Raw genomic sequence first — 25,023 nt, forward strand, 5'->3', positions numbered from 1 at the left:
TGGATGGATGTTTACATCTTATATTAGCATATAAGCCTAACATGCTGATATAAGACATAAACATTTAGATGCTATATGTTTACATCTCATATTAACATGTTAGCATGTTAGGTTAACATGCAGATATAAGATGTAAACATTTAGCTGCTGTGCTAATATGTCAACATTTAGCTGCTGTGCTACAATGAGATGTAAACATTTAGCTGCTAAATTTGCAGCTAAATATTTAAGTCTTATTTTAGCATGTTATCATGCTAACATTGGCTAACTTGTGCCAAAACTAATTTTACTGCAGCGACACCCAGATTCATTCCTTAATTCATCCTAGGTACATTTTTAAGTCTAATTTTTAGTTGCAGTTTTATTTACAAGCATTTTCATGTCGTACACTTATATTATTAATATCTTTTTCAGAATAAAGTACGTTTTATTATCTATTTAATGCTAAAGGTAAATAATAATAGAAGTCAGTTTAACTTACCTTTTACTGGATATAAGAATGACAAAAATGCTTGAACATGAGGAGAAATTATCTTAAAATAGCTGGATGTTGTGTCTTCAACTTTCAGACAGTTTTCAGTTGAACTGCAGGAAGTGTTCTAAAAACAAGACAAGCTGGGAAACTTAAAATTAAAAAATAAAACATCTATAATATGAGGAGCCTCCATTTATTCCCCACAGAATCAGGAACACCAGTGGACGCCTGGAGGATTAAATAATAATAATAAAAGATTTTCATAATTTCTGAGTTTATAGTTGTTTTGTTTCCTCTGCACTTCCTGTTTAAACTGAAAATAACTTTTATTTATTAAATACGCTGTAAACATGAAGTTCTAACAACAAAATACTATTGAAAGATCCAGTCAGTAAATAGTGAATCTTTGTGTCCATCTAGTGGACGCTCCATAAAACTACAACATTCAGCAGTTTCAAACCAAAACATTCACCAAAATAAGAGCGTAGGGGGTGACCAGCCGAGAAATGCGGTCAGAATCCTCTCTGAATTCACATCTAGAGCAGCTTCTGTCATTTAAAACAACAACAAACTGGAACGCACAAGTGAAATTTTATTGTTTTCAAAACCGTTCAATGCATCAAAACGCCAAAAATTAATTCTGTTGTTCCGAGGATAAAAAAAAATATCCAAGAAATTTATCAAATACATGAAACTAATGAACTAAACTGATGAAGTTTTGTGTCACTTTTCTTCCAATAATGTCTCAATTTTGGACCAAATATGAGGAAAGAACTTCATTTGAAATTGTTGTTTTCTACTGAAAAGCTTCAACACGAGCCTCAGATTTAATTCTTTGTTCTTCAGAACGAATACATCAACTAAACTTCACAAACTACTGGTCCAACTGGAAAAAAATCTCCAAATCACAGCATCCGAACTGTAAAAACCAGAAACCTAAAGTGTGATTGGTCCAGTCTGGCTTCAGTAGTTTGTGCTGAAACGCTGGTTGACCTTGAAGACGGCGACGAACAAACTGAGCCTGATGAGGAAGAACTGGTTCTGCTCCTTCAACCACACCAGAACCATCTTCACCTGGCCCTCCGGGCCATGATAGTCCATCAGGAAGTGGTCGTCGCTGTAGTCCGACGACAGCGACTTCTTTGCCACCCGGATGGAAATGGGCGAACTGACGCACCAGAAGGGTTTCTGGAACTCGTCCAGCAGAGTCAACGTCATGATGCAGCAGTTCTAGAACAAGGAGGAACGTCAAAAACGACATTCATCCTGTTGGATTAGCTGCTAAAAATTTGCAGCTAAATGTTTACGTCTCATATTAGCATGTTAGCATGGTAGGCCAACATGCAAATATAAGTCGTTAGCATTTAGCTGCAAATGTTTACGTCTCACATTAGCATGTCAGGCTAACATGCTAATATGAGACGTAAACATTTCGATGCAAATGTTTATGTCTCATATTAGCAAGTTAGCATGTTAGGTCAACATGCTGATATAAGATATAAAGATTTAGCGGCAAATGTTTATATCTTATATTAGCATGTCAAGCCAACATGCTAATATAAGTCATGAACATTTAGCTGCAAATGTTTATGTCTTAAATTAGCATGTTAGCATGTTAGGCTAACATGCTAATGTGCAACATAAACATTTTGCTGCAAATGATTATATCTTATATTAGCATGTTAGTACGCTAACATGCTAATATAAGTTTTCATTTTCCCGTTTTAAATCAAAAAACTAAAAAATTAGAAAGTGGGTCAATATTAGCACCACTTATTCCATCCATTCAGTTCTATTCAGATTTTGTAAAAGGTCTTTTAATGGACAGGTTTACCTCCACTGAACCCTCCAACTCTTCGCTCTTCCAAGGCAGCTTGATGCTTCCAGACAGAGATCTGTGCTGAGACAAGTCAGTTCTGTTGATGACGTCCAGTTTCACCAGAGAACGCTGGACCTGAGCTGAAAGAGGAACCACAACCAGAACAGCTACCAAATCATATATAGACCCAAGATTAAAACACCCAGACCAGTCTGGAGTCCATAAAAATGTTAGATTTTAGGTTAAAAGTCAACTCTTCTGACAAGTTTCTAAAATTTCAGAATGTTAATTTACAGTATTTCTTCTGACATGCACGACCTTCGTCTGTCTCGGCAGTTAATCAGTTTAACATCACCGGGAAATAAAGAAGAGAGCTCATAAATTTAAAAAGATCATCCTGGTTTCGATGTTTTGCAGATGACTCACACTTTTCTTTGGCAAAATTCCCTTAAACCTATAGATGTAGAAAATGACAGGAAGCAAGAATTTCACTTCCTGTCATCAGATTACCCGGGCTGCAGGGGAGCTGGCGGAAGTGTCCAGACATGATCTCGGTTCCGGTGTTGTGCAGGACGAAGTGCAAAGTGTAACCGTGGAGACCAAACTCAGGGTCCGAGTCGTCCACCGGCAGCGGGTCGACACAATCAGAGTACGGGCTGCAGGACGGGACAAACAGAACACAATCATCGTGAACTCAGTAATCTAAAACCACTAGAATGTAGAAACCTCATCCTCATCAATCCCAGGTCATTTTAAATGTGTAAGCTATGGCCAGAAGATACTAAACATCACAGGAGTCTTTGTCATGGTGCCCCTTTACTAGCTAAACTCCCACAATGCTCTCTGCTCTAAAATGAACTGTAGTCTGAGTGACGCCTCCTCTGGTCTCTACAGTGTTAAACAGGAAGAGGCTCCACCTGGTGGAACAACCAGATACTATAGCGAAACTTGAAAACCAAAACATCTTGAAACAACTCAAAATGTGTCCATAATCATTGAGAATATTCCAAAATGAGAAAAAAAGTCCAAAATATCTTGAAACTTGTCCAAAATTACTCAAAACATGACATTTGCCAAAAACTATTCAACATGGTCCAAAATTACTCAGCACTTAGTACATGAGCTCTGGTTGGAGGTCAGTAAGTGTCTCAGAAGTCTTTGTCATGGTGCCCCTTTACTAGCTAAACTCCCACAATAATCTCTGCTCTAACATGAACTGTAGTCTGAGTGACGCTTCCTCTGGTCTCTACAGTATTATACAGTCAGAAGCTCCAGCTGGTTGAACAATCAGGTACTACTGTTAAACTCTAAAATGACTAAAACATCTTGAAACGAATCAAAACATGTCCATAATCATTCGGAATATTCCCAAATTAGAAAAAAATTTGACTAAAACGTCTTGAAACTTATAAAATGACTTGAAATCTGTCAAAAAATGATTCATCATTGTCCAAAATTACTCAGTATTTAATACATGAGATCTGGTCATAGGTCATTAAGCGCCACAGAAGTCTTTGTCATGGTGCCCCTTTACTACCTAAACCCCTACAATGCTCTCTGTTTGCCAACATGAACTGTAGTCTGAGTGATGCCTCCTCTGGTCTCTACAGTATTAAACAGTAAGAAGCTCCACCTGGTGCAACAACCAAGTACTACAGGTAAGCACTAAAAAAAACATCTCGAAACGCATCCACAATGATTTAAAATGTGTCAAAGATACTCAGAAGTTGTCCATAGTCATTCAGCGCATTCACAAAATGAGAAAAAGTCCAAAACAGCTTGAAAATTCTCCAAAATTACTCAAATTCTTTCTACAATGACTTCAAATATGTCAAAAACTCTTCAAAATCGTTTCCTTACCAGAACGGAGACCCCAGCAGACTTTTCTCCACGAGGTTGTAGAAGTGCAGACTGACCATGATGAAGGCGACGTCGCTCTGACCCTTAAAGCACAAAAATATTCACCTTTTTATGAATGAACCATAGAAAAAAACAACCAGAAACCATTAAACACCACAGAAGTCTTGGACATGGTGCCCATTGCTAGCTGAAGCCCCACGATGCTTAATGGAACCACAGCACTAAAGATCAGAGGCTCCACCTGGTGGAACAACCAGACGCTACACCTAATCTACAACACATACGGGACCTTGTTTTATTATATTGACTACGACACCACAAATCAGTCCTTTATTTTAAATGTATTTTCAGTTACAAATCAAGAAGTACCAGAAGTGTCCGTCTGCCTTTTCACTAAAATGTGTCCAAGCATCCTATCTGAAAAGATTTACCCTCCAGAGGCCGATGATGACGTCTGGTGGAAAATACCTCAGGTTGATCAGTTTGTCTTTGCCGTAGAACTGATTTGGATGAGTCCTCATATCCAGCTGCAACATCAGAGAGCGCCACCTAGGCCTGGGAGAGGACGGACAGGAGGAGACGTGTGGTGAGTCGGGAGAATTAGACTCCAATACAAAATACAAATCAGGACTGGACTTGGACAACCAAAACAACCTAAATTAGGTGCAAAACAACCAAAACAAGGTGCAAAACAACCAAAATAAGGTGCAAAACAACCAAAATGAGGCACAAAACAACCAAAATGAGGCACAAAACAACCAAAATAAAGGTGCAAAACAACCAAAATTAAGGTGCAAAACAATTAAAATAAGGTGCAAAACAACCAAGATAAAGGTGCAAAACAATTAAAATAAGGTGCAAAACAACCAAAATGAGGCACAAAACAACCAAAACAAGGTGCAAAACAACCAAAATGAGGTGCAAACCTAAAATGTGTCAAAAATTACCCCAAATGAAGAAAAACTTGTCCAAACCAATATCCTAATCCTTGTTTGTCTTAGTTCTGGTTGGAGGTCATTAACTACCACAGAAGTCTTTGTCATGGTGCCCCTTTACTAGCTAAACTCCCACAATGCTCTCTGTTTTTACATGAACTGTAGTCTGAGTGACGCCTCCTCTGGTCTCTACAGTATTAAATAGGAAGACGCTCCACCTGGTGGAACAACCAGGAACTACAACCGATCTATGATGCGTGTACCAAAACAACCTAAAACATCGCCACAAAGAATAAACTTGTCCAAAGCAACTCAAAACTTGTCCAAAATTACTCTAAACCTTTTCAAAATTACTCCAAGCATGTCCAAAATTACTACAAATTTGTCAGAAATTACTCAGAATGTGTCTAAAATTCCTAAAGAATTTTTCAAAACTGCTCAAAATTTGTCCAAAATTACTCAAATGTTGTCCAAAATGTGTCAAAAATTACCACAAATGAGGAAAAACTTGTCCAAACCCATGTCCTAATCAATCCTTGTTTGTCTTAGTACTGGTTGGAGGTCATTAACCATCACAGAAGTCTTTGTCAAGGTGCCCCTTTACTAGCATACATGACCTTCTTCTCCTTATTCTAACCATAATAACGGTAAAGATAAACCAGGCGTATCCAACCTCCTGACTTTGGCGCTCTCCAGGTTCTCCTTCCTGACTCCGTGCATCTGGATGCTGCTGAAGTGATGGAACAAGGGGAAACTTCCTCCACTCCAGCGGATGATGACGGACGATTCGAAGAAGTACGCCCGGCTCTGCTCCAGCGTCGTTTCTCGTCCGAGTCTATCGACCACCGTCAGCTCCCAACTCACGTTCAGGTTCCTGGAAACCACACAGATCTGGAATAAAAAGACATCGCGGATGTTTACGGAGTCTGGATCCGCGCTGAGGTCGAACCTGAGGACCCACTCCGTCTGTCTGGGAAGTCCCGTGTACGGACTGATGTCTCGCAGTTCCTTCCTCCACTTGTTCACTTCCTGTCCGGCGACAGTCCGGAAGTACATCTTCTTCCAGCGTCCTGACTGGTTCTCTTCCACGGCTTCGTCCACCGGCTTCCAGGTCTGACTCCCAAACTCGGACACGTAGATGTTCCTCCACACGACGCTGGAGGTAAACGTCACAGGGGAAGTTCATTTCACAATAAAAGCTCTCACAATTAGAGCACTTCAGCTGCTAAACAATAAAAGTCCTCAAGGTGCTTCAAAGTAAAAGCCCTGAGAGCGCTTCAAAGTAAAAGCCCTTCTGTTGAGACAGTTAAAACAGTTTAGGTGCTTCAGAATAAAAGCCCAAAAACTAAAAAAGCACTGGAAGCATTTCAAAATAAATGCACTCCAGATGTTTCACAATAAAAGTCTTGCAAACCACTTCAAAGTAAAAGTCCTGAAGCTGCTTCACAACAAAAACCTTCCAGTTGCTTCACAATAAAAGCCCTGAAAACCACTTAAAAAGTAAAAATCCTTAAACTACTTCATAATAAAAGCATCTAAAAACCATTTTAAATGAAAAATTCTGAAATTGCTTCACTATAAAAGCTCTTCAGCTGCTTCACAATAAAAGTATTCCAGTTGTTTCACAATGAAATTCCTCAAGCTGTTTTACAGGAAAAACACTCCCGTTGCTTCAAAATAAAAGCTTACCAGACACTTCACTTTAAAAGCAACCTAGCTGCTTCACAATAAAAGTCCTGCAAACCACTTCAAAGTAAAAGTCCTGAAACTGCTTCACAATAAAAGCCCTCCAACTTTTTCATAATAAAAGCTCAAAAAACCACTTCAAAGTAAAAGTCCTGAAATGGCTTAACAATAAAAGCCCTTCAGCTACTTCACGACAAAGTTCCTCTACCTGTTTTACAGGAAAAACACTCCAGCTGTTTCAAAATAAAAGCTTACCAGATACTTCACAATAAAAGCCCCCCAGTTGCTTCACAATAAAATTCCTCTACCTGTTTTACAGTAAAAACACTCCAGCTGCTTCAAAATAAAAGCTTTCAAGACACTTCACAATTAAAGCAATGCAGCTATTTCACAATAAAAGCCACCAAACTACTTCAAAGGGTCAGTTCACCAAATGTTTCACAATAGAAGTCCTTCAGCTGCTTCACACCAAAAGTCCTCCAACTGTTTCACAATAAAAGTCATTCTAATGTGTCACAATATAACTCCAGCAGTTTCAAAATAAAAGCTTTCAAGACACTACCCATTAAAAGCAACCCAGCTGCTTCACAATAAATGCCCTGAAAACCTCTTCAAAGTAAAAGTCCTCCAATTTCTTCACAATAAAAGCCCCCCAGCTGTTTCACAAAAAAATTTCCCTACCTGTTTTACAGTAAAAACAATCCAGCTTCTTCAAAATAAAAGCTTTCAAGACACTTCCCTTTAAAAGCAACCAGGATAATTCACAATAAAAGCCCTCAAACCACATTGAAGTGAAAGTTCAGCAAATGTTTCACAATAAAAATCCTCCACCTCCTTCACAATAAGAGCCCTAGAGTTGCTTCACAGTAAAATCACGTCAGCTGCTTCACAGTGGAAGCAACTTAGCTACTTCACAATAAAAATCCTCCTGTTGCTGCACAATAAAGGTACTCCAGCTGTTTCACAATAAAATTACTCTAGCTGTTTTACAGGAAATACACTGTTAACGCAACACAGATATTTCACAATAAAAACCCTTAAACCACCTCAAAGTGAATTCTCAGCAAACGTTTCACAGTAAAAGCACTACGGCTGCTTTAAATTAAAAGCCCTCAAACAATTTCAAAGCCAAAACCTCAACTATTTCACAATAAAAACATCCAAGCTGTTTCAAATTAAAAGCCCTCAAACCATTTTAAAGCCAAAACCTCCAGCTACTAAAGATAATCTAACTCCAGACACAGAAGAAAATCTAGAATAAAACTGAGACTTTTCCAACAGATTATTTATTTTTTATTATTTATTGTTTATTATTTATTACTCACTCATCGCTGGCGAGTCGGTGGAAAAGTTTACTGACGTGAGCGACACAGAACAACGAGGAGGCGTCGAGATACGAAAGAATCTTAACCAGAATCTCCGACGGAAGCCTGAAGAAACCACAAACATGAACAATTATTAAAAAGATAATGCACTTTTTATTTGTTTAAATAAATGTAAAGACAGAAATGAAGATCACAAAGCGACACTTTAAGCAAAACTCTAATAGTTTTTCTAAAATGCCTCATATTTTAAGATAAAATACAGCCGTCTTAATATATAATAAAAACTATATAATATAATAAATCTGCATAATTAATTACATTTAAATTAGTTGGACAAATAAATAAAATTAACAATATGTCATTAATATTTAAATTAGTCAAGTAATTTGCATAATTAATTATATTTTAGGGTATATATCTGAATTATTTCTGCACTTTTCTTGTTTATTTCTGTTTTTCCATTGGTTTGAAAAACAAAATTTAAATTAGATGAGTAAATATTTAAAAATTACTAATATTTATGTTTTGAATTTCAATGAAAGTAGTCTGGAAGCTTTATGTGATATATAATAATGGTAATATTAATGTTTAAATTAGTCAGATACATTTATATAACTAACAGTATCGTAGGGTTTAAACAATAACATTTAAATTAGTAAATATAATTAATAATATTGAGGGATTTCAATGTTTATGCTGAAATTAAGCAGATACATTTGCATAATAATTGATTATAGTTGAGTTTTAAACGTTAAAGTTTAAATTAATGAGTTAAATTTATAGAATAATATCTCATAATATGGACATTTATATTTAAACTTGTCGGCTAAATGCATATAATTTAGCTAATTTTGAGCTAAAATACTGAAATTAGTTGAATAAATACTTATAACTCATGTATTTTGTGTGTTCTAAACGTTAATCTTTTAATTATTACGATGAATTTACAGAATAAATGATGTTTCTGGTGAGACAGTGAAGGTAAAAGTTGATAAATGGAACCTTTTATTTAACAGGCGAGTCAGTAAATCTTTAAATCAGTAAAAATCTTTCAACTCACTTTTCCACCAAGTTTTCTTTGTTTCTTGAACTTCTGACTCCAGGAAATCTGGATTTTTGTTTCTGTTTCTGCGGTTTTGAGCAGCTGAAAAACAAAAAACGAGTTAAATTAACAGAAAATAAACTTTTAATCCGCACATTAATCCTCCCTCCATCACCTGCTCTCCTCAGCGGGGTCCCGGGCTGCTTCCGGCCGCCTCCTCCTCCACCGGGCGCCCGTAGCGCCTCTCTCCGGGGCCGCTGCTCCCCGGAGGCCCGCCGCTCCTCTCCCGGGTCCCTCCGGTCCCGGTCTCTGCTCCAAACCCCGCAGGATGCTGCTGAAGAACTGACCGCGTCCTGCCGCCATGACGGTGTTTGTTCCGCCGCTCCGGTAGGGGGCGCTGCGGCTCCACCGGAGAGGAACCGGAGAGGAAGCGGAGGTCGGTTAGAGGCTGAAAAGACGGTAAATATACGTTTTTGATTAACGTTTTTAGTTAGTTTCAGTTTACAGCAGGCAAATATTAAAAAATATAGAATTTTTTTTTAAAAATTATTTAAAATATTAAATACAAAAATTAATATATTTAGATCATTAATAAAGATTAGAATAATGTAGACATTAAATTAACGTTTTTAATTATTAATTTGAAGCAGCATTGAAAGCATATTACATAATGCAGAAAAATATAAAATAATAATGTTATTTAAGAAATTATTTAAAATATTAAATATAAAAATCAATGTTTACATAATGAATAAATGTTTTAATAATGTAAACAATAAAATTAACGTTTTTAATTAGTTTAAATTTAGAACAAGTAAATATTATATAATATAGAAAAATATTAAATAACAATAATATTTAAAAATATTTTAAATATAAAAAATATAAATTAATATGTTCAAATAATTAACACATATAATAATGTGAACATTAAATTAACGTTAGTTGGTTTACAGTGACATCAGGTAAATATTATGAAATATAAAATACTGTAAAAATGTAACTTTAATATTTTAATCAGTCATAAAGTAATATTTTTTAAAAAAGAATGAAAAATATTAAAAATATATATTATTTTTATATCCATAATAAATACTATAGTAATACCATTGAATTAATGCTTTAATTATTTAAAGCTAAGAATGCAAATGTTTTACTCATATTTTCTGTTACTTTCACAGTTTTCACATCTTTTCATTGGGACAATATTCCAGCATTTTATTTTATATTTTTAAAATTTTTTGGTTCCTTTTCCAGACAGATTTTTACAGGTTATTTTTATGGGGGTATTATTTGTAATATATTTTATTTTTGTAGAAGCAGCAGGAGAACTTGTGAACAGCTGCAGATTAGAAAGCGTTCCTTTTGGTGCGTTAACATTTGCACAGTAAGTGGATATTAATTTAGACCCATAATCCCTTGCAGCAAGTCACAGTCTATCAGGTTACATGTGTGTGTGTGTGTGTGTGTGTGTGTGTGTGTGTGTGCGTGCGTGTGTGTGTGTGTGTGTGTGTGTGTGTGTGTGTGCGTGTGCGTGCGTGTGTGTGTGTGTGCGTGTGTGTCTTAAATAGTTCCTCAAGTTTGTTCCACGTGTTCCTCAGCGAGGATCTCTTTGTTTGGAGGCTCAGCAGGAAACTCCTCCAGTGGAAACGTCCCAAACACGAATCAGATTAACTGACATCACCGTTGCCGTGACGTCTGCTGAGTCAGCAGGAGAAAAAACACCTCGAGCTGTGAGGCTTTAACCCTCCTGTTGTCCTCATTTATGGGCACCAAGAAATATTGTTTCCTTGTCTGAAAAAAATCCAAAAATTCTGCAAAAAAAACAAAATTCCCCAAATTTCTGAAAATTTGCAAAAACCTTCAGAAAGAAAATTCCAATAATTCTTTAAAAGTTTCCCTTAAAAGTTTAATTTTTAAAAATCCCCCAAACTTGTCAAGAAAATTCTTGTAAATGTTTTCAAAAAATTTGCAAAAATCTTCCAAAAAATCCTAAAAATAAGATGTTTATTTAATAAATTATGATCCCATTTAGAGGGAAATAGACGATAAAATATGGGATGCTTGATAGTCAACACTGTTAAAAAGACCTATATTGTTGTATAAATTCTGTAAATTTTGCTCATATATTCCATTAAACCCATTAACAACAGTTTTGTGATGTTTCCTTGACAACTTTTTAAGCACTAAATAGAGGAATGTTGAAGATAACAGGCAAAAATACAAATAGAACTACAGAAAATAAATGAAAAAAGAGGAAATCGAGGCTAAATGAAGTCAAACATGCTGGATGTCAAACACAGAACTCTGTATCTGTTCTAAATCCATGACTCAGCTCCAGTATTTACATCATAAACACTCCTGCTGACTCACATGGACCGGCTCTGGCTGTCTCACACTCTGATTGGCTGACCCGGCGGAGTGGGCAGGGCCAGGCGAACAGTGTCAGGTTTATTTTGGGGATTAATCTGACGCTGAGTCACTCATCGCCTCCTCGTCTTCCATCTCCTGAACAAGTGTGAACTCCAGCAGAGGAAGGTTTCTCACCGACGGTGTTGATGCTAAAGCTGCTATTTACAGGAAACAGTGTGACATCACTTCCTCTTTAGTCACCGTCTACACTGGAGGCTTTCCGAGCTTTCACACTAATGTGCCAAAAAAAAAAAAAAAAAAGATCTGGCAACACATGGTTTGTCACAGTTAGTTGGATTTTGCAGTTCGCAGCTAGCATTAGCGTTTTTCTGGTAATTCTGACCCACAATCCTTTGCGGCTGCGTCACGGTTTCCCCTGCGAATATAAACAAGTTCAAGACGTTTCACAAAGTTTATGACGAAGCGGTACGGCCCAATCAAGTTTTTTTTCTGCTACTCTGATCTGAGTCCTTTAATATTTAGCAACTGTCGATTCCCGAGAAAACAAACACTTCCAGTACTGCAGATTAGCTGTAGTACCTAGTGGTTGTTCTTATTGTGTGATACCATCGCAACCAGAGGAAGGAAGCTACATTTGGGCTAGAAGAGAGCACTAAGGAAGTTTAGCTAGCAAAGGAGCACCATGACGGAGACGTCTACAGGGTTAAGTGATATCAAGCCAGAAAATTGGAAGTTTAGCTCACAAAGGAGCACCATAACAGAGACTTCTATGAGGCTTAGAGACACAAAGCTAGCAAATATGAAGCTTAATTAGCAAAGAAGCAAAGTGACAGAGATTTCCATGAGGCTTTGTGACATCAGGCCAGCAAATTGGAAGTTTAGCTAGCAAAGGAGCACCGTGATGGAGATTTGTATGAGGCCTACTGACATTGGGCCAGAAAATCGGAAGTTTAGCTAGCAAAGGAGCACCGTGACAGAGACTCTATGGGGCTTAATGACATCTGGCTGGATAATAGGAAGCTTAGCTAGCAAAGGAGGACCGTGACAGAGACTTCTATGAGGCTTAGTGACACTGGGCCAGAAAATAGGAAGTTTAGCTAGCAAATGATCACTGTCACAGAGACTTCTAGGGGGCTTATTGACGTCAAGCCAGCAAATCGGAAGCTTAACATGGAAAGGAGCAGCATAACAGAGACTTCTACGGGCTTAAAGACATCAGGCTAGCAAATAGGAAGTTTAGCTAGCAAAGGAGCACTGTGGCAGAGAATTTTATGGGACTTGTTGAGTCAGATCAGCAAATAGGAAATTTAGCTCACAAAGAACCAAAGTGACAGAGACTTCTATGAGGTTTAGTGACACCGGCCAGCGAATAGGAAGTGTAGCTAGCAAAGGAGCACCATGTCAGAGTCTTCTATAAGGTTTAGTGAGGTCCGTCCAGCGAATAGGAAGTGTAGCTAGCAAAGGAGCACCGTGTCAGAGACTTCTATAAGGTTTAGTGACGTCCGTCCAGCAAATAGAAAGTTTAGCTAGCAAAGGAGCACTGTGACAGAGACTTCTATGAGGCTTAGAGACACAAGGCTAGCAAATAAGTGCTAATTTCAGGCAGGATCAACTACAACAATGAAGCTACATCCCAGTGGAACTTCTTATGGCTATAACTGTGATTCTTCGAAACATTTTTTGCATGAGGTCAGAAGTAATCATTGAGCTGGGTACAGGTTTGTGTCGATGCTTGTTACTTGAAATAGGTTTAGTTTGTCGACCTGCTGCAGTGTCAGTCGGGTTGTAGCTCTCAGGTGTTTGGATGTTTTTTATGACAATCTTAAGGTGCTAAAAGTTATTTCTGACGATGAGTTTCTGGGCTCCATGGAACAGAGGATCTGTTAATAAACACCTGATGGGGATTTTCAACAAATTTTCGTTGACAATGTAAATAAAGGTTATTTTTACAGAATGACACCTGAACATCCAACATCTTCTGCTGCTCGAGCTAAACTCTGCATTCATTAGCATCTGGGAGGAAGTGTCGTCATGGTAACCTCTGACTCACTGCATCCCATCCCTCCATGTGCAGATGTTTGAAGTTCTACCTGGATTTCTACCAATGCAATGAAGCTGGAAACATTTTTTTAGGCCAAAACGCAGCAGGAGCGTATTTATCGACGCACTGCTTCAAGTCATACTTTTCACTTTTTTCTTAAACTCTTGTGTTATTTTGTTCTTTGGACTCATGGTCCCCAACAACTTTTACACTCATACAGCCCCAAATCATCAAACTCCCACCTCCGTTCTTCAGATTGTTCAGTTGCTCTAACAACTATTTTCCATGTGGAGCCGTGATGTAGGCATAGATAGTCACACCCAGAGGTCCAAAACTGAGAAAGTCCTGCTGTTCAGTTCATTTTAGAACCATGATGCAGTTAGACTGGAAATCACAGGTGGACTTGGTTTTCTGACTTTTGTTGCAGTAAATTTACAAAAAAGTTGCTGGGGAAATACTGCTCAACTTATAAATACTGTAAATATGTAGTTAGTAAAAGACGATGTAATTTTGAACCATTCAACATTTCATTGATCGCAAAGTTCTGTTGTTGACTGTTAATATCTGGAGCTAAAATGGACTTTTGATCATTTTTCAAGCTTAAGATTTCAATTAGTAAACTATCTGATTCCACTTTGCATCAACACACCGAATCACTGAGACCGACGCACACAGATAAACAATAAAATTGTTTTTATTAATAATAATAATTTTTCCACCACAATAAAATTTAACAAAGGCTCACTAGAAAAGTGTCAACTTGTGTGTTCTGTACAGTAGATACAGTACGTTGTAAAACTGGCCGCGGCGTGGCACAGCAGCACATTTAATCCCCCCCAAAAAATGTGTTATTGAAACACTTTGCACATTATTTACAGATAAAATCCACAATAAACCCCAGCTGGCAAACGTCACAGAAATACAGCGCAGTTTCACGCTAACAGCCGCTAACTCCCGGCTGCAGAGACATCCCGATAGAAGCTGAATGGCTAATGAGCTAGCAAGCTAACCAGCTAGCAAGCTAGCTCGGCTACAGCTGCTTTCACACATGAATTACTTTCTGGATGCTACCAAGAGGTCAGCTGAACCAGACGTCGTGTTCTCGTGTGACTGTAAAATTTTTAAAAAAACAAAACATGGTTGCATTTTCTGTCCCTCCTCATCGTCTGAAAGGCAGCGGCTGCTTCTCTTCTGATTGCCTTCCTGTCCACTTACTGTTTGCTTTGCTGTCGTACTTTCTAACTTCCTATCTGCGTGTCTGTTTGAGCAGCTAGCTCTCAGCTAGCTTTGTAAAGGAATGCACTTTGGTAGATTCAACCAAATGCCCTGGGAGTTCATCACAACAATGACAACGATAACTGAGCAATCTGAGGTACCAACATGAAAAAATAATGCTTTAAAACCACACCGACGCTAATGCTAACGGCTTCCGTGAGCTCCTCAGTGAAGAGCTCAACGCAGCTGTGGCTAGCTGGCAAAAACTTGCTATTTGTTACTAGCATTCAGTTAGCAGTAAGCTAGAGTGAGCTTCATTGTATACAAAAGAAACATCAGTCAAGCAGCTAACAATTGAATGCTAGCAGTCAAACAGCTAGTTTTAGCTTAATCCCATTTTAAAGCATGCCTTTAAACCACATTGATGCTAATGCTAACAACTTCGTGAGCACCTGCAGCTAGCTGATAAAAATGTACTAGTTGCTACAAGCAGTAGGCTAGTGCTAGCTTCACTGTAGAGAACAGAAACATCAGCGCAGCAGCTAGCGGCTGGACACTAGCAGTCGAACGGCTAGTGTTAGCTTAGCTCTGTTTCAAAGGATGCTTTAAAACCACACCAATGCTAATGCTAATGGCTTCCATGAGCACCTCAGTGAAGAGCTCAACGCAATGGCAGCTAGACTGTAAAAACTTGCTATTTGCTACTAGCATTCAGTTAGCAGTAGGCTAGAGTTAGCTTCACTGTATACAAAAGAAACACCAGTGTTGCAGCTAACAGCTGAATGCTAGTCAAAGAGCTAGTTTTAGCTTAGCCCCGTTTTAAAGCGCCCCTTAAAACCACATTGATGCTAATGCTAACAACTTAGCTCAATGTGACTGCAGCTAGCCGATAAAAACGTACTAGTTGCTACTACAATTCAGTATGCAGTAGGCTAGTGCTAGCTTTACTGTAGAGAACAGAAACATGAGTGCTGTGGCTAGCGGCTGGACGCTGGCAGTCTAACGGCTAGTGTTAGATTAACCTTGTTTTAAAGGATGCTTTAAAACCACACTGAAGCTAATGCTAACAGTTTCCGCGAGCACCTCAGTGAAGAGCTCAACACAACGGCAGCTAGTCTGTAAAAATTTGCTATTTGCTACTAGCATTCGGTTAGCAGTTGGCTAGTGTTAGCTTCACTGTAGAGATAAGAAATGTCAGTGCAGCAGCTAGCAGCTGGACGCTAGCAGTCGAACGGCTAGTGTTAGCTTAGCCCTGTCATCAGCAGGCGTCGCCTGTCCGACCCGAGGCGACGAGTGACGACAGTTGGCTGATATGTGTCTGAACATTGTGCAGCCGTGATAAACACCCCCCAACCCACCCGCCACCCCGACCCGGCACACAAACACCCGTCCACGTCGGCGCTGATCGGTTTAAAGCTACTTTCTGCGGCTGCTGCTTCGGTCTGTGATGCCGGCTCTGGAGAGGAGCGTAGAAAAACATTCATGGTGACAGGACATAGCGAGATAGTTAGGATGTCCAGGTTAACAGTCCAAGAGGTGGCAGGGCAGAAGATGGAGTGGCAACAATCTGTAAAACCCACCGGTGGGTTTGAAACTATAAAACCATACTACATCAATAAAATAAACGTAGCACGGCTCAAAAACGGGATACAGAGCACTTACAAGCTGTCAGCATGTTGATACACTCAACATGGTGAGTAGTGCGACAAAGTTTGAAGCAGTTGGAATATTGTTTTCCAAATGTTTAGATCTATCTGGGCCCAGAAACCGTCAGGTTTGGAGGGTTTAACATTTTAAAAAATGTAATTTTTTTTTCTTCAGGAAAAATATCCCAAATTTACAGTTTCTGCGACACCAAATTCAACATCTATTGGTTTTTGACTGTCAGTCAGACAAAAAAGCAAATTAAAATGAGTTTATCTGTTGTTTCAATTGAACCACTGCTTCAAAAACCCATCAGGAAACAGTGAAAAAAGTTCATTTTTGCCATTGAATTTTGTCATTGAGTCATTTAATATTTAGCATCTGTTGATATCCAACACATTTTGCCCGTTAATGCACACTTGAATTATGTTAGTTTGGCTGTAGTACTTGGTTGTTCCACCAGGTGGAGCGTCTTACTGTTTAATACTGTAGAGACTAAAGGAGGCGTCACTCAGACTACAGGAAGTTCATGTTGGCAATCAGAGAGCATTGTGGGAGTTTGGCTAGTAAAGGGGCACCATGACAAAGACTTCTGTGGCGGTTAATGACCTCCGACCATCACACACATTAAATTAAGCCACCAGTTCAAACAATGTTTCTATGTCCCAGTGACATATAGAACAGCATCGTCTGCTAACACTGCAGTATTTTAGAAAAGTCTTCTAATTTACAACACTTGTGTGACAGCGGATGTAAACAATGGTTAGGTTTGGGCGGATCAATGCTGTTCCGTCTGACCAAAAGTCCAGAACCCAACATCTAAAATGGGTTCTAGTGAAAGAGATTCTTCAAGATCAAAACAGAACCATGTGGCTACAAGAACAATGCTTCCCGTAAGGATCTATTTTTCCTAAAGCACCATTTAGGGTGCGTAAGCGAATGTTTTTTTTAGGGGTTCTTGAAAGAAGCCCTTGCTTAAAGGGTCTCGAAGTGGTTCTTCTATGGTGTCACTATGAAGAACCATTTTTGGTTCCAGTTAGCACCGTTGCTAATGTGCTAACATAGCTAGTCTCCGTTGTTCTATTTGCTACGTTCTAATAGAACCGGAGTCAGATGATTTGTTTCGTTGTGATTGAAGATGTTGGGATTTTACGCCGCCTTCCCCGAGCCAATCAGCACGCAGACTTCGGCCACCAAGACGTGAACCAATGCCACGTGACGTTAAGTGATTGATCGTGGCAACGCCGACACCGTGGGCATGTCTGTGCGCCGGGTGGGCGTGGCATGGCGATGAGATACTGAAGGCACAAAGTTATGACTCTCAGCACTCTGTCTCACAGAAACAAAAAATAAAAACACAAAACACAACCAAACCAATCAAATCCTTAGAATAAACAAAAACACACATACACACACACTTCCTCCTCTTCCTCCGGGAGGGGGGCGGAGCTTCCCCTGAGATGGGCGGAGCAGGTAGCGTCTGTGTGTTCAACATCATGGGTTCCTTTGTCGTCCACTTCCTGTGTGCTACATTAACGTCCTCGGCCCGATGGTGCCGACCTTCCTCCTCATCTTCATCATCCTCCACCTCCTCCTCCATTTACAGAGTGCGTTCAGATTGTGTTTTCTGTGTTTGTGTACATCTCTATATAAATGTGTGTGTTTGTGTGAGGGAACAAGCTTTAAGAAAACCTGTGGGTATTGCACACACACTGCTACATACGACACACACACATTCAAGTATACAGTACGGACCGCACGTCGTAGTAAATATGTGGATTAATAAATATTAAAGTGTAGCAAATAAATAAAAAGCATCGTCCCCTCCCCGATCGCCATAGGTCAACACTGAACTCTGATCAGCAGTGAGTTCACTGCTCTTCATTCTATGATTTAGATCCATTTAATTGATTTGACGTTCTACTACGACTACTTTCTGTTCTCTTGGATCAATAAATCTGTTATTTAATGAAATCGGGGCTCAGTCACAGCAGGAAGTGATGCTCTCAGAGAAATAACGGTTCCTCAGGAGACTCCCTGGTTCTTCAAAACCAGCTGGAGAACCTCTAATTTAAGGGATAGTTTGTCACGTACTTTACTAAGTACTAAACGTTTGAACTATTTGTTTTGGTGGCAAGAACGAAAACATTGAGACAAGTCCATCACAGTTCCACAAATCCCAAGCCGAAACCTTCTGACATGTTCTGTCTGACTAAGAACCCAAAATGTTAAATGTGTTCTAACGGAAGAACCACAAATGCTTAAAATACACAGAAAGTCCAAATGCATTCAGGGTTTCCTGAGTTGTAGTTTGGCTCCTTTTAGGGTTCTATGCTCCACGTCACAGTGACTCATTGTGTGTTTTTGTGTTACTTCACGCGTCTCCCAAGCCAAAATTTTAAACATCATAGATCATCTTCGAGAAAACACCCTAAGAACGATTTAAAAACGTCTGGTTACACAGCTAGAAACTAGTTCCTTGAAGAACCTATTTTAGCAAAAAGCTGTCATTTTTGGAACCTAAAGGAACCATTTTTTGATAGTTCTTTGAGGCACCGTTGGGGAACAAGCTTGAAGAAATGGCTTTTTAGAGAACCTCTTGCTAAAAGGTTCTTCATGGAATAAAAAAAGGTTCTGTTATGGCATCACTGAGAAGATTCCAGTTAGCACCTTTACTGTATTGGAGTGTGGGTTGATGAGAATGTTTTTTTCTTTTCCAGAAATTCAGTAAAATTTCGCTACAAGCTTCAGAAACGCATAAAAACACGTTTAAATGAAGCGTATCACAATCTGCTGTGAATGGGCCCGGTTTAGAGGAACGTTATTTTTATTTTAAATACTTGAGAGGTGTTTAGTACTAAGAAGGAAACTTCAACAACGTGACACCTGTACGTAAAACAGCTAGCAGCTAGTTTGATAAACATGACATCGCCCCCTAGTGGACGCCTGTTTAAATCATCCATCTTTGGAGAAGCATCATTTCTGCTAGCATCACGGCAGCATTGATAGTTTGCTATAGCACACTTTGAGTTTGCTGCTTGCTGGGATTTTGTTCCAAATTCATTGATCTAGATTCTTATATTAGCTGGAAAACAGCTGAGCTCTGAGATTTCTCTCTTATGGAAGGTAACTTCTGGCAATCAATGTGCATAAAAACAACTTTTAAATGGATCAAACTGAAGCCGTAAAGTTGCGCTTGTAAATGTTAGCTTCACCGTAGAGAAAAGAAACATCAGCTAATAGCTGAATGCTAGCAGTCAAACAGCTATTTTTTGCTTAGCCCTGTTTTAAAGCATGCCTTAAAAACACTGACACTAATGCTAACAACTTTGTGAGCACCTCAGTGAAGAGCTCAACACAACTGCAGCTAGCCGAAAAGAACTTGCTAGTTGCTACGAGCATTCAATATATAGTAGGCTACTGCTAGCTTCACTGTAGAGAAAAGAAACGTCAGTGCAGTGGCTAGCGGCTGGATGCTAGCAGTCGAACGGCCAGTGTTAGCTTAGCTCTATTTTAAAGGATGTTTTAAAACCACACTGATGCTAATGCCAACAGTTTCTGTGAGCATCTCGGTGTAGAGCTCAATGCAACTGCAGCTAGCCAATAAAAACTTGCTAGTTGCTACAAGTATACAGTTTGCAGTGCTTAGGCTAGTGCTAGCTTCACTGTGGAGAAAAGAAACATCAGTGTCGTAGCTAACAGCTGAATGCTAGCAGTCAAATGGCTAGTTTTAGCTTTGCCTCATTTTAAAACGTGCCTTAAAACCACACTGATGCTAATGCCAACAGTTTCTGTGAGCATCTCGGTGTAGAGCTCAATGCAACTGCAGCTAGCCAATAAAAACTTGCTAGTTGCTACAAGTATACAGTTTGCAGTGCTTAGGCTAGTGCTAGCTTCACTGTGGAGAAAAGAAACATCAGTGTCGTAGCTAACAGCTGAATGCTAGCAGTCAAACGGCTAGTTTTAGCGTTGCCTCATTTTAAAACGTGCCTTAAAACCACATTGATGCTAATGCCAACAGTTTCTGTGAGCATCTCGGTGTAGAGCTCAATGCAACTGCAGCTAGCCAATAAAAACTTGCTAGTTGCTACAAGTATACAGTTTGCAGTGCTTAGGCTAGTGCTAGCTTCACTGTGGAGAAAAGAAACATCAGTGTCGTAGCTAACAGCTGAATGCTAGCAGTCAAACGGCTAGTTTTAGCTTTGCCTCATTTTAAAACGTGCCTTAAAACCACATTGATGCTAATGTTAACGACTTTGTGAGCACCTGCAGCTAGCCAGTAAAACCTTGCAAGTTGCTACAAGCATTCAGGAGTGGCTAAAAGCTGGATGCTAGCAGTCAAACAGCTAGTGTTAGCTTAGCTCCGTTTCAAAGCATGCCTTAAAACCACATTGATGCTATTGCTAACAACTTCGTGAGCACCTGCAGCTAGCGATACAAACTTACTAGTTGCTACAGGCATTCAGTATGCAGTAGGCTAGTGCTACCTTCACTGTATACAAAAGAAACGTCAGTGCAGTGGCTAGTGGCTAGACGCTGGAGGTCGAATGGCTAGTGTTAGCTAGCTGTTTTAAAGAATGCTTTAAAATCACACTGATGCTAATGCTAACAACTTTGAGAGCACCTGCAGCTAGACGATAAAAATTTGCTAGCTGTTAAAAGCATTTAGGAGTGGCTAGCAGCTGAACAGCTAGTGGTAGCTTAGCTCTGTTTTAAAGGATATGTTAAAACCACACTGATGCTAATGCTAACAGCTTCTGTGAAGAGCTCAACACAATGGCAGCTTGCCAAGAAAAACTTGCTATTTGCTACTAGCATTCAGTTAGCATTCAGATTCTTGTAATAGCTGGATAACAGCTGAACGCTATAAGTTCTCTGTACTTGGCCAATATGGAAGGTAACTTCTGGCTATCAGTGCTCAATGAAAACACTTTTGATTGGATTAAATTGAGGATTTAAAGCTGTAAAGTTCCACTTGTGTCGCCACCTCTTCTGAATTTAAACACTGTTTCATTATGGAGGATATTTTGGTGTCCTCAGGTTTCTACGTCCTCATTTTCTTTTTGTTCCCAGCAATAAAATCATTATTTAAAATTAATTTCGTATTCCCTTATTAACCCTCTGAACCCCAGAACCCGCCAGCAGGTTTGAAAGTCATATCTTTTTTTGTTTTTTTAAAAAATGCTAAAATTACACAATTTACAGCCAATCAGGAAGGAATCATGTGGTTCATTGGTAAAGTTAACCAAAACTAAGCTTAAAATCGTGATATTTCCTAAAAATCATTGCATTCTTTGTGTCTTGTCAAAAAATTTGCACGAGATTCGGTAAAAAACTAAGAATGAAAAAGTTTGTCGAGGCTGTAAACACGGAAATATGTAAATATCTATAGAATATAAAGTCATCGTATACATGTTGATTCCAGGTTGTTTTTGTTTTTTTTTAAAGAACAATTTCAACTTTTCTTTCTGTTTTTTCATTTATGGCTTTATGAAAGTGTCAGAAGGTGTTTTATTAATTCTTTCTACTTGTTCATAAAACTACCCAGGGTTCAGAGGGTTAAACAGCCCTTTTATTAGATTTTTATCTATAACTTGTCTGTAAAACCACCTTTCGTCCGCCTTCTCTATGTTCACTGCTCCTTCAACGGCCATTTTGTGCCCTTAATGATCGCATTAAGTTCATTTAAAGCGGAACAAAATGGTGTTTGAAAACCTCAACGTCCTTCTTTTTCAGGCATTTTTCCTCCTCCTTCATCTGCTAACCCTAAATAAAACAACTACAAAAAAAAAAAAAAAACGCTAAAGTGTGGAAACTAAAAATGTCATTCTGTCTGTGCTTTGTAAGGCCAGGCAGTGGAAAGCTAACAAGCTATAGCTAAAAAAGGCTAAGGATAGCCACCACACTGCCAAAAAAGGCTAAAACAGCGAGCCGGCTGTCGCTGGCTGACTGATTAGAAAGTGTGCTAGGCTAACTGCTAGCCAGCTAAATGGTAAATAGGTAGCAATACGACAGCTAGACACAAACAAAAAGCTGTCTAATGACTAACCAGTGCCAGTTAACAGTTAGCCAGCTGACAGGCACTATGCTAGCGTGATAACACAGGCTAGCTACACACTGTAAAACAAACGCCGGCTAAGAAAGCTAGCCGGCTAACAGGTAGACGGTTCAGTCGGGGGTTCTCGGATCTTTGATTATCATAAACATCGACAAACGACCCCAAAACTGAGAAGCAACGCAAAATTAGTTGTTTCATTCAGACATGAAACGAAGACCAGCAAGCTAATTGCTGCACAGCTTTAGAATTATGAGGATACATTAACCTTTTTTTTGTCAGTTAACTATGTACGAGGGCTGATCGAAAAGTTCTGAGACTGTTTTTCCTTCAAGCTAAAGGGACACAGTTCAGGAAATTCAACACCCACTGCAGACAGTGCTTGATATGTTTACATAAAGGGTCTTCCAATGGGTGTTGCAGGAGCACTGGGAGCAGAGTATTGCTGCACGACGAGAATACTTCAACAGGAAGGCGGACAAATTCAAATCAGGTACAGTTTTAATTTGTTTTTTTAAAGTGTCGGAACTTTTGGACCAACCCTCGTGAACGTTCTCCATAAGGCCGTCCAAGTGTCGGAACATATAACCTCGTAAGACTGAAATCGGAAAATGTTGTTTTTGGTGTGTAATCAACTCGGCTAAAAGATTCTGTGCTAGAAACATATTAAAAAAGCCTTGTTCCCTCCATGAGCACCATGTTTGTCGATGTGTTTGTGAGTTTGGAGCTACAGAGTGGTGGATAGGTTTTGATTGTCTCGAGCGGCTCCACGGTCGTTTCAAACGTGTGGCCGCCACTGAAAATGTAAAACAACTCCCGTCTTTTTTTCGGACAGGACTGAGAATTCGAGGCGTCTGAACGCACCCCGGTTCGATCAGGTTTCCTTCAGCCCAGCTCACGTCCCAGCCTGGCCACTCTGCACATTTTAACACCCCAACGCCAACTTTCGATTTGTCTTGAATGCACCCCAACAACGCTGAACAAAACCAAACGCTCTTCAAAACTGGACCAACCAGTTTAATTCAGTTCCAGCCGGTTGCTCGGGAGCACAGCTTTCATTTCCCACCACAGCGAGCGGGGCGCATTCACTCTCAGCTGACCAGTTTGGGCAGAACCGTCCTCGGCTGGATGTTCCCGTTGGCGTCGGTGATCGCCGCCAAGTTAGTCCTGGTTTTGGAGGAGGAGGAAGTGGTGGTGGTGGAGGAGGTGGTGGCGAGCTTGGAGATGGAGGTGAAGGCGCCGTCGGTGGTGGTTCCCCGCTTGGACGAGGAGGTCTTTTCTCCCGTGGTGGTTCCCGTCGGCGGCTTTGGGAGTCGCCTCCTCAGCCACGGGTGTCGCAGCGCCTGGCTGGGCGTCATCCGGAGCGCCGGGTCCCACTCCAGACACTGTTTGAGGAAGTCCAGGAAGAGCGGGTCGTCGCAGCCCTTCAGCGCTGCACTCCAGTCCTTGCTGCCCGGCGGGCCTCGTACCTTCCCCCGCCGTGAACGCCCACCGTTCAGCACCGTGCTGCCGTCGGGAAGTGTGGTCACGGTGCAGTACCGCGGGTAGCCTTTGGACGACACAAAGTTCTTGGCTCGCTTGGAGGCGTCCAGGAGCTTCTGGCCAGGCATCCCCAGCAGCTCGATGATGCAGGCCAGCTGGTCGGCTTCATCTTCGCCCGGCAACAGCGGATAACCGGTCAGCAGCTCGGCCAGGATGCAGCCCAGAGACCACATGTCGATCGGCATCCCATACCTGGAGCCTGGACAGGACAAAGACACACCTTTTAGTAGGGCTGGGCGATATATCGATTTTATCGATTAATTTGAGTTTGTACTTAATGTCGATTTGTTTTAATGAAAATCGATTTTCTCATCAACATCCGCCACCAACGCCTGCCTGCTGGGCTCCCGTAGTTCAGAGTACGCGCCCCCCTCGTGTTTGATACACAAACAACATCGCGGCGAGCGGCGCAGATCTAAAGGTGCGTGTCCACGAGATGCGATTTTCCCGCACGGCAACGCACCGCATCTGAAAATCGCACAGACGGCGGGCGGTCACTAGCGGACCACAACATGGTCACATGACAGCGCTGAGCAACAGCAGGCCGCTACGTGGTCACGTGACTGAGCTTTCAGCTGGACAGTCCGGCAGACAAGTCAGATAAACACAGCGGCTCGGCCGCAAATTTTCCCTTTTATTTCAAAAAATACGGCAGCGAAAGTATTTCTGAAAGCATTTGAGGCGAGAAATAATCTGTGCAGCAGCTGAATCTGTCCTCGTTTTAGGTCACCGACACCTAGTTTAGAAGTTTGAGGACAGTTTCACGATGCATGGAATCTCTGCACGCTGCATGCAATTTGCATAAAGTAGAAGTCAGACTGATGGACTGGTTTATACCAATCAGGGAACTTTAATATATTGCTAGAAATCTTAACCTGCAAGACTACACATATGACATTTAGTCAAGTTGTCAAAGTTACTACGACTGATTGATGACCCAAATTACCTAAAAGAGATGAAAATCGACCACAAAACACTAAAAATGACTAACAAAAAGACTCACAACGACTA

General features: G+C 40.2%; 2 protein-coding genes across 4 annotated transcripts in view; both read right to left on the minus strand.

Moving 5' to 3' along the window:
- Window positions 1-1,050: 1,050 nt before the first annotated feature.
- On the minus strand, window positions 1,051-18,015 carry LOC111583808 (F-box only protein 15-like). The gene is given in 12 exon segments (XM_035958551.2): window positions 1,051-1,705; window positions 2,310-2,434; window positions 2,805-2,950; window positions 4,155-4,237; window positions 4,586-4,709; window positions 5,763-5,963; window positions 6,039-6,245; window positions 8,101-8,205; window positions 9,161-9,186; window positions 9,189-9,244; window positions 9,318-9,590; window positions 17,832-18,015. Coding segments are annotated over 12 exon segments (1,797 nt in total). The 3' UTR covers window positions 1,051-1,438.
- The window catches only part of dyrk2 (dual-specificity tyrosine-(Y)-phosphorylation regulated kinase 2), a 29,585-nt gene continuing 18,794 nt past the window's right edge, over window positions 14,233-25,023 (minus strand). For all 3 annotated transcript variants that reach the window (XM_023293047.3, XM_055006797.1, XM_055006798.1), the window contains exon 7: window positions 14,233-24,211. In XM_023293047.3, coding sequence (XP_023148815.2) covers window positions 23,562-24,211 — 650 coding nt within the window. In that variant the 3' untranslated portion in view covers window positions 14,233-23,561. The remainder of the gene's footprint in view (window positions 24,212-25,023) is intronic.

Source organism: Amphiprion ocellaris, chromosome 21, assembly GCF_022539595.1.
Source record: "Amphiprion ocellaris isolate individual 3 ecotype Okinawa chromosome 21, ASM2253959v1, whole genome shotgun sequence".
Classification (NCBI taxonomy): Eukaryota; Metazoa; Chordata; class Actinopteri; family Pomacentridae; genus Amphiprion; species Amphiprion ocellaris.